This window comes from Drosophila novamexicana, unplaced genomic scaffold, assembly GCF_003285875.2.
Source record: "Drosophila novamexicana strain 15010-1031.04,08,12 unplaced genomic scaffold, DnovRS2.1 tig00004554-arrow-pilon, whole genome shotgun sequence".
Lineage (NCBI taxonomy): Eukaryota > Metazoa > Arthropoda > Insecta > Diptera > Drosophilidae > Drosophila > Drosophila novamexicana.
Genome location: NW_020825051.1, coordinates 664,237 through 677,960, shown reverse-complemented (window position 1 = coordinate 677,960; position 13,724 = coordinate 664,237). Strand labels below are relative to the sequence as shown.

Sequence of the window (13,724 nt, the reverse complement as noted above, 5' to 3'; positions counted from 1 at the left end):
CGCTCCTTTATGTTATTTTTGTTCTTATTGATGCCACTCAAACTTGCCGCCTGGGAAATTTCATGCGAAACACCATGTTGAGAAATTGAAGTTGAGCGAATGGATCTTGGAATTCTGTGGAAAGCCAATTCGTTTAATTTTATTTTAATTTAAAATATTTTTGTTTTATCAACTTGCTTTCAATTCAATTACAGTTGCCATGGCAAGCATTGCCTTAGCAACCATAGAGTTTGTTGACTGAAAGAGGAGAAAATATTTGGCAGAACAGAAGAAGACACAAATATCAAAATGAATATTAGCTCAACGATTTGGTAAGGCATTGCTATAAATAAAGTATTAACATTAATTAATCAAATTTGTTAACTTAGCTGGTGCAACTCCTACGCAAGCGAGAGCATCACAAATGTCGGCCCCGATGTGCTATGCCTGCGAGAGGGCAATTTGCTCAAGTTCACTCAGGTCTCAACGATGGCCGTCAGCTACTTTCGGGCAGAAACCGTGGCCACTGGACTACACATTAGCGCTTTTGCGGGCCACAATCGCTTTCCGCTGTTTGGCTTTGCCGATAGCATTATGCGTCCGAATATATACATTTACAAGTATCCCGAGTTGACCAGATTCTCTACATTGCCGCGTAAGTATGAGAGCAGACCCCTATTGAAATGTGTAGTTCACTAGGGACTTGACACTTGAAGCTTATATTCTGGTATACCATATGATAAAAATTATTAATGAAAGTTGATTTTATGACTCAATAATATCCATAAAATCGAATTGGAGAGATAAAACATGAAAATTAATGTGAGATCATTTGAAAAATAGTTCACTATTCCGAAAATTAAAAAAAAAAAAAGTGATTAATAAGGTTAAACCTTGCACTTTGGTATTTACACACTTGAAAATTGTATAAAGACCTTAAGCACAGATATTTTAAAAGAATACGGTGTGTACTGGGTATCGGCCACTCTCGACTGTATAACTTTTTATATTTTTAAATTTAATTGAAAGATTTCCAAATAACTATAGAAATAGTTTATATAAATGACCTAATCAATCTCGAAATCTTATCTGTATGCAGCCTCAGCATTGACCTTTACAATGATTCGATTTTCGGAGCTGGATCTGTTAATTGGAATGGGCGGATACCCGAGATATGCGATTTCCGTTTTCAATTTTCGCACCAGCACAAAGATACTCGAGCATTCTACATTTATAGTGACACCTGATTTCTCTATTTCACTGAGCAACAGTAACCTGCCCACCATAGTGCAGTACGACAAGAAGGAAATGCGCATACTATGCTACGAGATGTGCTACATTGAAAAGGATGCGTATTTGCATCAGGTCTCTGAGGTGGAAATGGGCAAGCATTATGTCAAATCTCTCAAACACTTCATGTGCTTTGGCGACGACAATGGACTCTATGTAGTCAACGACTATGGCGAATTCTCCCAGATAGATATTGCCTGCTTCGCCATTAAGCATCGCTGGTCGCCCACTTATATAAGTGAGCAGGGCGAGGATATGCTTACACGGGCGCACGCTCTCATATCGCACCGAATGGGATTCCTGATCTCAAATAGTTCGATGGCATTCTACATTAAGAAGAAGGCTGGCAACTTCACCGTCGAATGGACCATTGATCAGAGTTTGGCCCACATAAGCCGGTTTACCAGCAACCAGAATGGTGAACTTTATGCGTCGGGCGAGCTCGGCAGCATTCATCGGGTGGTGATCGAGGAGAATGAGGGTGTCCTTAAGCAGCTGGTTGTTGGCGGCAAACCTATTCTGGCATTTCGTACGCTGGCCTGCTTCAAGGAGGAATGTGTCGTGGTGTTATATAATGATGGAATTGCCATGATAGACTTACCAAGCGGCAGAACGCTCTCCGAAGTGCCCATTCTAATGTCCTGCGCCATGTGCTCCCATCGTACCAATTCATACGTTATTGTGGGAACCGTCGATGGTTGCCTGGTGCTCATCCATTTTGATAAGCCATCGCTGCCAAACATAGTCAATGAGCTGCAATGTGAAACGGCAGCCGTATTCGCCATGGACTTCCACGACAACTGTGTCGTATTCCAGGATCAGGCCAAAGGGCTGCACATTGTGAACGTGGAATACCGTCCACCCAAGATGACGCACTACTTTACTATCGACGACAATCTGCTGGTCAAACAGGTTTTTGTCCAGAGCTTTCTGCTGGTCGAAGGACCGCGTCTCTTAGTCATGATATCGCGCGACAAGACCCTGAAAAAGCCCGGCCATGCAGATGAGATGTGGATCTACAAATGGACCAAAGACAAACGCCTACATAGACGCGAATTGTCATTGCCCAACAGCTATGTGGCATTCTTCGTACAGCCGCCGATGGGTCGTTGGGTACAGATTGAGATTGTGGCTGTGGTCAAGGACAGCACCATATTCGATCAGCTCATGCTCAACGAGAACAGCGAGCTCCAATGGGCCGCATCGATAAGGTCGACTCACTTCGGCCACATCATAGGCATCGGCATGACAAAGCATCTGCTCACATGGGGCGTTGATGGCATCATGGTCCACTTTCGCCAACACAAACGTGCCAAGAAACCATTCATGATGTCGCGCTTCATATCGCTATTCTTCAGGCCTCATTTTCTGCTGCGTGCCAGAGAGTGCTACAATTCCAAGTAAGTTATAAAATACCCCTAATAAGGTTAGGTCTCTATTGGAACCGGTTTGAATTTGAAATTGGAATTTGTTTTGCAATATGTACTTGCAGATACCTTTTGGTGCTGAGTGCTAACAATGTGATGTGTGTAAGTCGTCTTCCCTCTCTGGCCGACAATGTGCGTGAGAACACCGAATTGGAAGTGCCCGAGAGGTTCATAGTGCAGCAAATTGCGATGGTGTCACGGGTTTTTGTGCCACTTACTGTAAAACTAGAGGTCAAGGAAGAATACGCACATGCGGATCTGTTTAAGCGCGAAAAGCTGCTACAGCTGATCCAAGATTTTTCAGCTAAAGTGACGGCGCTCATCGACTACGACATTTCCGTGACGGGAAAATCGAAGGGAATTTTCAAAAAGTTTTGCTACCATTACAAATGGCTGGACGCCTTGACGGAGGAGGCGCACAAGTTGTGCGAGCTGGAGCGAGAATCGTTGATGCGTGCCATTGAGGATCAGTCGCGGATACGGGATTGGATAATGCAGCTGGTGACGCGTGACGCTGTCAACATTATTTACAAAGTGCGTTCGATATTCGCAGATGCCAATTTTGAGAGCTTCGCACTGGCACGTAAGTCGAGTGTGGGGTTATTCGATAAATATCGATTCTACGATCTGGAGGATCACATCCGACTCTCTGTGATGTCCATGGAGGAGCCCGAAGATGAGCCGGGGCATCCAGATCGATATTCCCATGGCGAGCATGACAAGAAGGCCGTCCATGAGCTGAAACCTTATGTGGTCGAAGGGCCCAGTGTCTATGAGCACATCATGGCACCACAATTTCAATTGCAAAGCAAAAACACCGTCACTTCGAATCAAATATTCAACGATAATTGCAAGTATCGCTTTTATTTGGTGGATCCCATGAAGCAGGAGTTCAACAAGCACTTTCACGAGGCCCAGCAGCTGAAAAAGGAGACCATCGACAATGTGTTCAACACGAATAATGTGCTTCTCAAGATCTATGACAACATGAATTGCATGCTAAGACTTTTGAACATGGAGTCGTTTAAGCTGCCAGAGCTAACTGTGCCGGAACTAGCCAAGGATGAGGTCATCAAGTGCATTCTGGAGGTCGATGATTCGGAAATTAAGGCAATCAATCGACGCAGACGTAAAACAATCGATACGGGCGGCAAAAGGGGACGCCTGCTGCTCTGGTCGGTGGAGTTCTGGGCGCGGGCACTTATTGTCATGATGGACGGCGTCATCGAAAAGCTGTGGGAAGAGGAGATCAAAAAGGATATACCGGTGCCTGAGTTTACGCTGAAGAAGCAGCCGCACGAGTACACTCTGGAGGATCAAAAGATTTATCGCGCATACGAGGAGGCCGTGAACCTGCTCCAGGAAGATCGTCGCAAATATTTGCGCATTTTAAACGAGAACGAAGCCAAAACGCTGCAGCTAAAGACCAAGCAAATCCTCAAGCTAAACCAACGTGTTGCCGAGCTCATGCTACTGAAACTCAAGTACGATTTTGCCCAGAAACAATGCCGCATCCGCATGCTCAATCTCATGACTATCAATCACTCGCGCGAACAGTTGCGCGAGAAGATCGATCGCTACCGGACCGATATTAACAAGCTTAACGAATATATAAAACGCTACAGCAACCTGCTGGACTTCTGGGAGAAAGCACTGCACGAAGTGCGCACGCGCCTCGAGGCCCAGCAGACGCGGGATCGTGCCTTAGAGCGACAATTTCGCGGCAACTTCTTAAACTCGGTGCCACATGCAGCCCATGAAATGACCAAGCTATTCAAGAAGCGGCCAAAATTGTCCAACAAACTGTTTAGCTCATCGCTAATTTGCATTGAGGTCGCACAGAGACTCTCCCCCAAGCAAACGAATCGTGTGAGCTTCCCCATGCCCAAGGAGATTGCGGATTTTTTGTCCTATATCGCCGACAATGATGCGCCCAAGAATAGTCCAGCCTCTGTGGATGCCAAGTCATGGGATATTTTTGTCAAGTTGCGCCGTCAGAAGATCGAAAGCGAGCTGCGTCTTAAGGGCATCAGCCATCAGTTGCTAGACAGCCAAAACTATTTGAATAGCCTCACCAAGGATATAGCCGGTCTGAAGGACACCAAGGCTCAGACTCAAAAGGAAATGGAGGACAGCATACAGCAGTATGTAAGTCGATTAACACATAAGAGTATTTTATAAAATAAGGAAATTTAAATGATCTATGCTATTAATGTTTTCAGTTGGAAGCCATGAGAAATATGCCGCTGCAGTTGACCTTAACACTGGGTCAGGTGGAGGTTATGGTTATGGGCTCGACCAAGTCGCTATCGAACAGCGTTTTGATGCATGTAGACGACATCAATGAAGTGAATCGTATGATAAAGGTAAATACTCTAGCTATGCAAACCATAATTGTTTAACAATTAATTTGAATATAGGATGCCGGCAATAAGAAAATAAAAGCTATGCAGCGCGTTGCCATCTTCAGACGTCAGGTGATCTTTAAGGAATGGGAGCACAAGCTCTATAAGGCTAATATTGCCTATCTCAAGTATATGCTAGATGCGATCGAGAAGTGTAAGGTGACCATCGAGTTTCTCAACATCTTACGCAACTGGGACAAGGTCAAGGCGGAACGTCAAAAATATATAGCAGCCGGTGCTATAGAACGTATTTTGGAGCAAAAAATTGCGGTCTTTCGGAAGCAAATCGATCGCATGTAAGTGCACAACTTCAACACATATCATAAATTGTCTAAGACGGATTTGCTTTAGTAACATCAAAATCGATATGGTGAAGCAGAAAACTCTAGAAATTAAGCGCCAAAATCATTCGATCGATTCGAAAATCGAACGCCTCAAAGTGGATGTTGCCTTTCAGAATTCACTGCGCGATGTTATGATGGAGGAACGACGCGATCGTGAACAGCGCGAGCGGTAAACTATTTAATTACTAAATATTTACATAATATTAATTTAAAATCGGATTTTGGGTAACTCTCTTACAGAATGGAACAGATTAAAACGCATCGATCGCTGTTGAACAATGTACGTAAGCACTATGCTCATGTTTTGGAATTGCAAACTATTTTGGAATTGCTACGACTGCGCACATACCCTACGTTGGGGCCGCCTTTGCCACAATGTCATCCGCCGGTACCAGAGCATATACTCAACTCTGTACCTTAGATCGGCTTCTTTTACAAATGGTTGGGTGAGTATATTGAAAGACCACAAATATGAAGAATGATAAGAAAAGGAAAGTCAGGCCTTGGCAAGTGAAAAAAAAAAAATACAGTTCGTTGTAAAGATCCATCGATTAATAGAAATAAACTTGGTCCTTCCTATTGACTAAGTTCAAGACTGTAAGTTCCTTGCTCGAGTATGGCTCAATGGACCCGACTATTGATGCTGATAGGGAACACGAATATATACTAGACATTTGTATACTTTACACACTTCCAATGAACTCAAGCCCTAAATGCTCAAAAAGTATTTAAACAACTCACGTAAACACTTTTCACTGCCATCTCCACTGAACAAAACCCAATTGATTTTCAACACCTTCGATTTTAATTAGCCGAGCGACGACCACAGACAGTTTTCGCTTTTACTCCGCGCTGAGCGAGAAAATTTCACGACGCCGGCGAAAGTAAATTATTCGCAGTGCGGCAAGTGTGAAATTTATTAGCGGTTTTTAGTTCTCCAAGGGTGCAACTATACATATATACATATATATATATATATATTGTGCATTACATTGACTTGGCATCTGTGTCTATATTTTGGGTTCTTGCACTGACTGCGGTTCTGGCTCTGTCGCCACTTAATTTTATTTGTTTGTGTCTGGGCAAATGACTAGCAAGGCATAAAGTCAACGTCTGTCTGTTAGATTCGCTGCTAATTTCGCTGCTTGTTGCTCTCAAGTGGAAAATAAACTTTTCAGTCCAAATTTTCACAGCTGAACATCAACAGCAACCCAGACACAGCCAGACCCATAGCCAGGGCCAAAGCCAAACCGAGATGAGGCCAATAAGTGAGCATCCGGATGCCACCGCTGCCGCCGCGTAATTTCAGGCCCGCAATTTTACATTAAATTGTTTTAATGGATTGCACTTGAAACTAAGCGTCAAAAAGCAACAAAAACAGATGCTGTCTGGACAGGCTTTTGATGGCCTATGAAGTGCTATTTTCCTATACATACTACTTGCATACTTGAATATTTCTGCATATTAATGGTATTCTCGTACCCGTGCCATGTGCTTTAATTTCTGGCTTTTCTATATGGTAATGCTAGGCTGGTCGCACACAAAGCTTATTCTATCATTGATTCGCCTATGTATATATATTCAGACCTATTTAATTACAATCAAACAAAAAAAAAAATTAAGTATATATTTATTTTTAATATATATAATACAAATATTGTATATATTAATAATAGATATATACGAGATTTGACTATATATAATATTAATTTTATTCTTATTTACGAGACTCGTAAATATACACATAACACAAATAGTAAATCTTGCTTTATAAATCCTATACCCAGATCACTACAATCAATATGAATATGAAAACAAAACAAATTCTCTTACTATATTTTTAACTGCCAGACACATAAATAACAATATTATTCGCGCAAATAGCTTAAAAGGCCGATATTACAATAAACAATTATTGTGTTTACTTAATGCAAACAATATGCAGACAGTTGTCGATGTGGCAAAAATGCATTGCATTAAGATCGGGGCAACTGTTTGCAGTCCGCCAACTGAAAATGTCATTTAAATATTTACAAAATGTAAAATACGCATGCTGTTAAGTGCAGAGTCAGACAGCGATGTCAGCTTTGATGATGCCCATGTCATGTAATCGCCGCTTATCAATATTTATTTATATAAGTATTTGTTGAAATAAAGTAAGTGTAAATGCCAGCTCAAAGTGCCAAACTGTACTTTTTGTGTGTCAATTTGAAATGCTAATCGCGAAAAGATTAGGTTTAACAACACGCTCAAAGTGACGAAGACCTAATACCCTGTCAAGCACATCAATCAAATTGATCCCATATCCGCTATATCGTATAAATTGTTAAACAAATGTTCTGATTTATAGCTAGTTATATCAGCACGTAGTACCTATTAAGAAGTAAAATAGTCTGTGTCACAAATCCACCAACATCCGCAACTTGTTTTGCGACAAAACCAGACTAGCCTTGGTTAGGGTGTGGCAACCTTGCCCCCGGTAGCTAACCTAAGCAATGATTAGGCAAGAACTAATCTTTGTAGGAATGAATCTTCTGAATTTGAATTTCTTAAACAAGCAGCTTGCTCTACTTGAATGCCCTTTATAATATCTTTTTGATGGGCGAATAAATGTTTATGATAACTAAAATGATTTTGCATATAATATTCAATATTGAATGCAAAAGCGAAATGATAATTATGGCGTGTAGGATTTTGTTGCTCCCTTTTATAATTTCTTTACTCTCAACATTTTAAAGTGTATTAATAATATACTTTAATGAGCCCAAATATTAAATAGAAGGAAATTCACAAAGTTGCAAAATGTAGTTGCCTCACGTGTTTAAATAATTAAAATTTCTAATGAGAATACATAATAATTGTATTATTGCATTAAGTTTATTATTCACTATGCATATTAAAAAATATAGAGCACCTTATCAGAAACATAAATAAGTCAATTAAGAACTCCTATGCTACACGTGTCGTTCGTTGACGTAGCCTTGCCTAAGCAAAGCTCATATTGCCGACTGCTTAATACTCTGTTTTCAATTAAATAACAGCTTAAGTCGAGAATTCAAGAATTACTTTAAGAATACATTTGCAAAATGTTGGTATAAATATTCACAGAGGTGTCCTTATGTTAAACTTTCTATTAATAATTCATGACCGCTTTTACATGTTTACAGCCTGAATTAGACTTAACCTATAGTTGACATTATTAAAATATAAATAATGCGAACAATTTGCAATTGAAAAATATGCAAGCTGAGCTACAGCTTTCTTGATAATTGCAATCGCCGCTGATCGTTGCACATTTAAAAGCATCGCAGCCGCTGCAGAACGCTCAGTTCTTGACAGCCAGTGCATTCATATAGATCTACTGAAAACATCCTTTTGAAATGGGCAAATTTGTGTTGATTTTCCTGCTGTGCGCATTTGTTGCAGTAAGTTCGGAAAGTATGTCCATCAATTGTGAATAAATTTTGGATTTTGTAACTGAACTTATAGCTGTGCATGGCCGAAGAGGTCAAGAAGGAATCATCTGCACTGGACGAGCTTCAGGCCACCATTGAGGCCCGTCTAAAGGAAGTCAAGGAGTACATTGACGCACGCGTCGATGAGGACAAGCTTAAGGAGTTCGTCGAAAGGTTTGCCGAGAATGGCAAAAAATTCCTAGCTGATACGCAAACGAGCATTCAGAATTTGAATGAAAAGAAGGAATAAAAATTGCACTTAAATAAAATAATTTGCTAAAAAATATATACACTATATTTTTTGTGAGTCAATTTCTGTACAGTTGAACAGCATAGCTCAAAGTAGGACTTCAACGAAAAAAAAATTAAATAAAATAAGCACTGGAAACAAAAAATTGAAACTCAGCATGCAGCTAAAACTGATTATGACTATTTATATATACATTCATGCATTTCGAATTTGATAGTGAATTGAAAGTTTGTATATAGACGGCAAGTATATGGACGGGACATATTTATACAGTCAGCAGACTATCTTAGGAGCAAAGTGGATTATATTTTGACTGATTGATTGATAAATATGAAGGTAATAATAAAATCTAAGACAGACAAAATGTTACCACACTTTTATGAAAAAACAAGAATAAACCCCACTATTTACACATTTAATGCTGTCGTCATGAACATATTTGACCCTGAGCCTTAAGAGCTGATAAAAGATTGTGCCGCTCGGCGCGAGAAAAAAATCATTGAGCTAGGCATAATTTTGGATTGCTGGAGAGCGGTTTAATCAGTACTAAGTTTGGTGTTTAACTGCTTAGAGCTACATTTAGCCTATTAATCAGCAAAGAAACAATAAATAAAATGGCAAAGATCACTGTGTTGTTTCTGCTGTTCGCACTTTTTGTCGTAAGTTGATTTTAAAAAAGCTTAGTAAGCCAAACAGTAAGATGCATTATTCTCTGGTATCAATAAATAGTTCTGCTGCGCCGAAGAGGTTCAGAATCAAGACAATCCACTGGAGCCCCTAGCCGCCCAACTTAAGAAAATTATGACTGATGTCAACGCTTTTCTGGAACAACATGTGGATAAAGACAAGTTGAAGCAGTTTGCCGATTCAGCCTTAAAGAATGGCCAACAGTTTGTGGGGGACATCACAGCAGACCTGAAGAAGCCTGTCGAAAAATAGGCATATGTATTTGATAAAAAAAAAGTTGTTTCTTAATGTATATATTTATGTTTGGAAAAAACACAAAAATAAATAAATTATATTAAAAAAATAATGCTAAGCTCCACTCAATAGATTGTTAAGCATATGCACATATCTTTGATACGTTATAGTACATACGAAATGGGAAGTACTACTTACGATACATACAGTCACGGGCAGTCAAATATGTACAAAACATAATTAATATATGGCCTTCGTTTCTTACTGGCAGCACATATATTAACGTATGGATAGAGGTACGATATTAAGATCTGCAAAATGGCAGTCAAATATTTAAGTAATTAATTAAGTATTTTGCATATGCGCACGACTACCCACAGATCAAAATCACATCTTCTCGAGTCTCAAAGAGAACGTATTTCTATATACGAAGAGAGTTGGTAGCGAATATATTGGTTGAACCCATTAAGACCAATCTATTAAAATTTCTTAAACTTACAAGCTGTAAGTCGGGAAAATTTCGCACTTATTTTTATTCTTAATATGATTCTAAATTTGAAACATTTAGAATGGAAATAGAATCGATTTTTTTTTTTTACTTTATGAAAATATAATTTTACCATGTGCCATGAGCTAAAGGTCTGGTCCAACGAACAGCCTTGGCCAATCAAATCACAAGCTGGGTATCTCCAATTGTGTGACCCCGACTGTACTGTATGTAGCCCAGCCCCATGGCACATGGCCAGACGCTGCTGATAAGCTTGCGCTGCTGCTGTCCAAAAAAAAAATACCAAAAGACGCAAAACGAGGTATCTTTGCGAGTTAGTCGCGAGCGTTTCAGTCAGTACTCAACTCCGTGTTCAACTGTGCAGAGCTGCTAATCCTTATAAAAAAAATAATAATGGCCAAAATCGCTGTGCTGTTCCTTCTTGTTGCGCTGGTTGCCGTAAGTCCAATTGTGGTCATGTGTGTGATATATACATTTGTGATATGGTGTTTATGCCCAATGTAGGTCTGCAACGGAGCAGTTCGTGTGGCGCGTGATGCGCCCGAAGCTCCAACCGCTCTGCCAGAAGCTCTGCAGCCTTTGGTCAAAAAAGTGCAGGAGGCCTTCAGCAAGGAAAATCTTGATGTAAGTAATGTCAGCTTGTGGATTGTTGGTTGTAATCATATTTCGTAATAACGCCACAATGCTGCCGTTTCGCCAACAGAAATTGAACCAGCAGGTGGACGAGTTCAAGAAGGAAACTGAACAGTTCGGCGATAAGGTGTCCGCTGTAGCCACTGAATGGCTGAAGAATTTGGTCGAAATTGCGGAGAAGCAGCAGAAGGCGGCACCAAAATAGGCACACAGTGCACAAAATAAACAAAGAACGATGCTAATAAATGTTTAAGATCTTGCAAAACAATCCAACCACTCATTTCCAATTAGTTCAACATCATCCAGAGGCGCAGTTTGATACGTGGCATGGCCAGCAAACGATAGGTGGCTATTTGGCAGCTCATGGGCAGCAGCTTGAACTCTGAGCTCTGGCCGGCAAGATTGAAAAACGACTCGTTTAGCTGAGGCTCCACATCCATTAGCTGCTTGGCACGCACGTGTATGGCTGGCAATGTGGCAAAGTATTTCACCAGCAATACCTCCTGCGGGGATGACAATATCTTCAGACTGTAGCTAAGGCGGCGCTCTGTGCCAGTGCCGAGTACGAGCTTCACGCGCAGGCGCCATGATTCCTCGAATACAAAGATTGTGGGGGACTGAAAGCGAAGCTCGCCGTTCGGACGCGAACTGTGCTGCGGCCATCGCAAATCCAAGTCCTCGTAGGAAATCCTTGTGGCACTCAGTTGTCGATGGCACTGCCGCAGTGGCTGGGCGGCCATCTGCTCCAGTCGATCGATTGTGGCCAGCTCGTGTATAATCTCATCGCTAGACATTTGTAGATTGCGGCAGCTGGACTCATGCTGGCTACTATCCTCCTGGCAGCCCTGCCAGGTGCAGCCCAGGCAGCGGTACTGGCAATGCACCAAGCGCTTGGCACACTCCGTTTTCAGATGCTTGGCCATGCACTTGTATTCCATTTGTTGTTCACAGTCGGAACAGCTCTTCGGCAGCTCCCAGAGAGTTTGTCCCACGGCCAGATTCTTGGTTAGCTCCTGCCAGCTGATGTGTGTGCGGCAGTGTGGGCATTGCGCCTCACGGTTGTTAAGCGCGGCTTCAGCCAGGAGACGTGTGACGCAATCCTCGCAAACGATGTGTCCCAAGCTGCACTGGTAGCTATCATCCGGATGCGGCAATTCCAGACAAACGGTGCACAGCATTACCTTGCGCAGACGCTCACTCAGCTCCGGTTCGGTGCGCGCTGCATCCGTACCCGAACCACTTGGCTGTTCTGGGTCCGCCGAACCACCCGGCTCTGGATCGACGTCTAGTCGCTGGCGCTTGCAGGGCCTTGGCACCTCGTCTTCAATGTTAGGCATGTTAGCAATAAATTTGGGTGTGCGTGATGTTTCGATTCAATTGGAATTTTCTGTTCCTTTAAAAGTTACCTGCTGCAGTTTAGCTTATTCTAATTTGGCTATTCTCATGCCTGTTTGTATCAAGTGTTATTTTACTTTTGTCGGCCTTGAGGGGCTCTCAATTGCCTTGTTTTAATGCCAAAAGCACAAAGCCACCCTAGATCGTTGCTCTGTACAAATAAGACATTTTTAACAAACAATTATTTGGCGATTATGTTGTCAGGTGACAATAAACTTAGCATTTAGGGCCGAAACAGTCTTTAGGCTTTAGCTAAATGTTTATATAAAGGATTATTGAATCCAGTTTTAGTTAACAAGAAGTTAAAAAGTGGTTTGTAAAGAGTAAGCTTAAGTTGGATGGGCATGCATTTCGAATAGTCTTATCAAAACACAGGTTCTGAGTTTAGTGTAATATTATAAATTGTTGTAAATTTTACATGACTGTCTCAGTCGCAGGCCCCAATAGTTTATAAGCTTTACCCGAAGTCTACCAATATAACCTGAGCATTAAGATATAAAGGAAAAATACAGTGAAAACTCTAAGGGACAATCGCTGCGAAAAAAAAAAACTGCTTCGATTAAAATTGGCCCGACACTCGTTATCCGCCCAAGCGAGTTTTCACTGTATTAATAACTTTATTACACTTAAGACTTTGTACAGCTTTATGTTGGATTGACTCAAATTAATTTAGGTCTGTTCCTTTTGACATTTTTGATAACCCTAGGCAGAACCCAATAGAAATCCAACGGCTTTTCGGCCTGTGATAAGCTGCAGTCAAAATTTGGATTCTTATTTAAATAGACCAAAAATGTGTGTTATATAATCGCATGTTGTTGAGGCTGTTGATAAGAATAAAACTCGTCATCGAATGTGAGGCAATTTAATGTGTAGATTGTTGATGTAATGTCAAAGTCGAACAATAATTGTAGAAGGCTGCAATCAAGCTTGAAAAAATACTTTAAATGCCAAACATTTTTAAGAAACTCACCTGCTCTCTCTCTCTCTCTCTATTTGTCTCCTACTCCATCTCTCCGTGATTTGCCAAAAGCAAACAAATAAATACAAAATTACATGCACAAAAAGGTGACAGCTGTAAAATATTTGCCAGTTATTTTGCACACCTGTCTGCACAGCG

General features: G+C 41.1%; 2 protein-coding genes across 2 annotated transcripts; one reads left to right on the top strand and one right to left on the bottom strand.

The window, feature by feature from the left end:
• The first annotated feature begins 221 nt into the window (after positions 1 to 221).
• Positions 222 to 6,030, top strand: LOC115769731. Its single transcript, XM_030714667.1, has 8 exons — positions 222 to 311; positions 369 to 634; positions 1,079 to 2,669; positions 2,762 to 4,844; positions 4,919 to 5,062; positions 5,117 to 5,397; positions 5,453 to 5,614; positions 5,686 to 6,030. Exons 1-8 carry the CDS (start codon positions 289 to 291, stop codon positions 5,864 to 5,866), a joined length of 4,731 nt encoding a protein of 1,576 aa, XP_030570527.1. The 5' UTR covers positions 222 to 288; the 3' UTR covers positions 5,867 to 6,030.
• Positions 6,031 to 11,479: 5,449 nt separating this feature from the next.
• LOC115769821 (cysteine and histidine-rich protein 1-B-like) lies at positions 11,480 to 12,707 on the bottom strand. The gene is made up of 2 exons (XM_030714792.1): positions 12,619 to 12,707; positions 11,480 to 12,533 (listed from the first exon to the last, which is right to left on the bottom strand). The coding sequence occupies exon 2, from the start codon at positions 12,388 to 12,390 to the stop codon at positions 11,500 to 11,502; it is 891 nt and encodes a 296-aa protein (XP_030570652.1). The 5' UTR covers positions 12,391 to 12,533; positions 12,619 to 12,707; the 3' UTR covers positions 11,480 to 11,499.
• Positions 12,708 to 13,724: the final 1,017 nt, after the last annotated feature.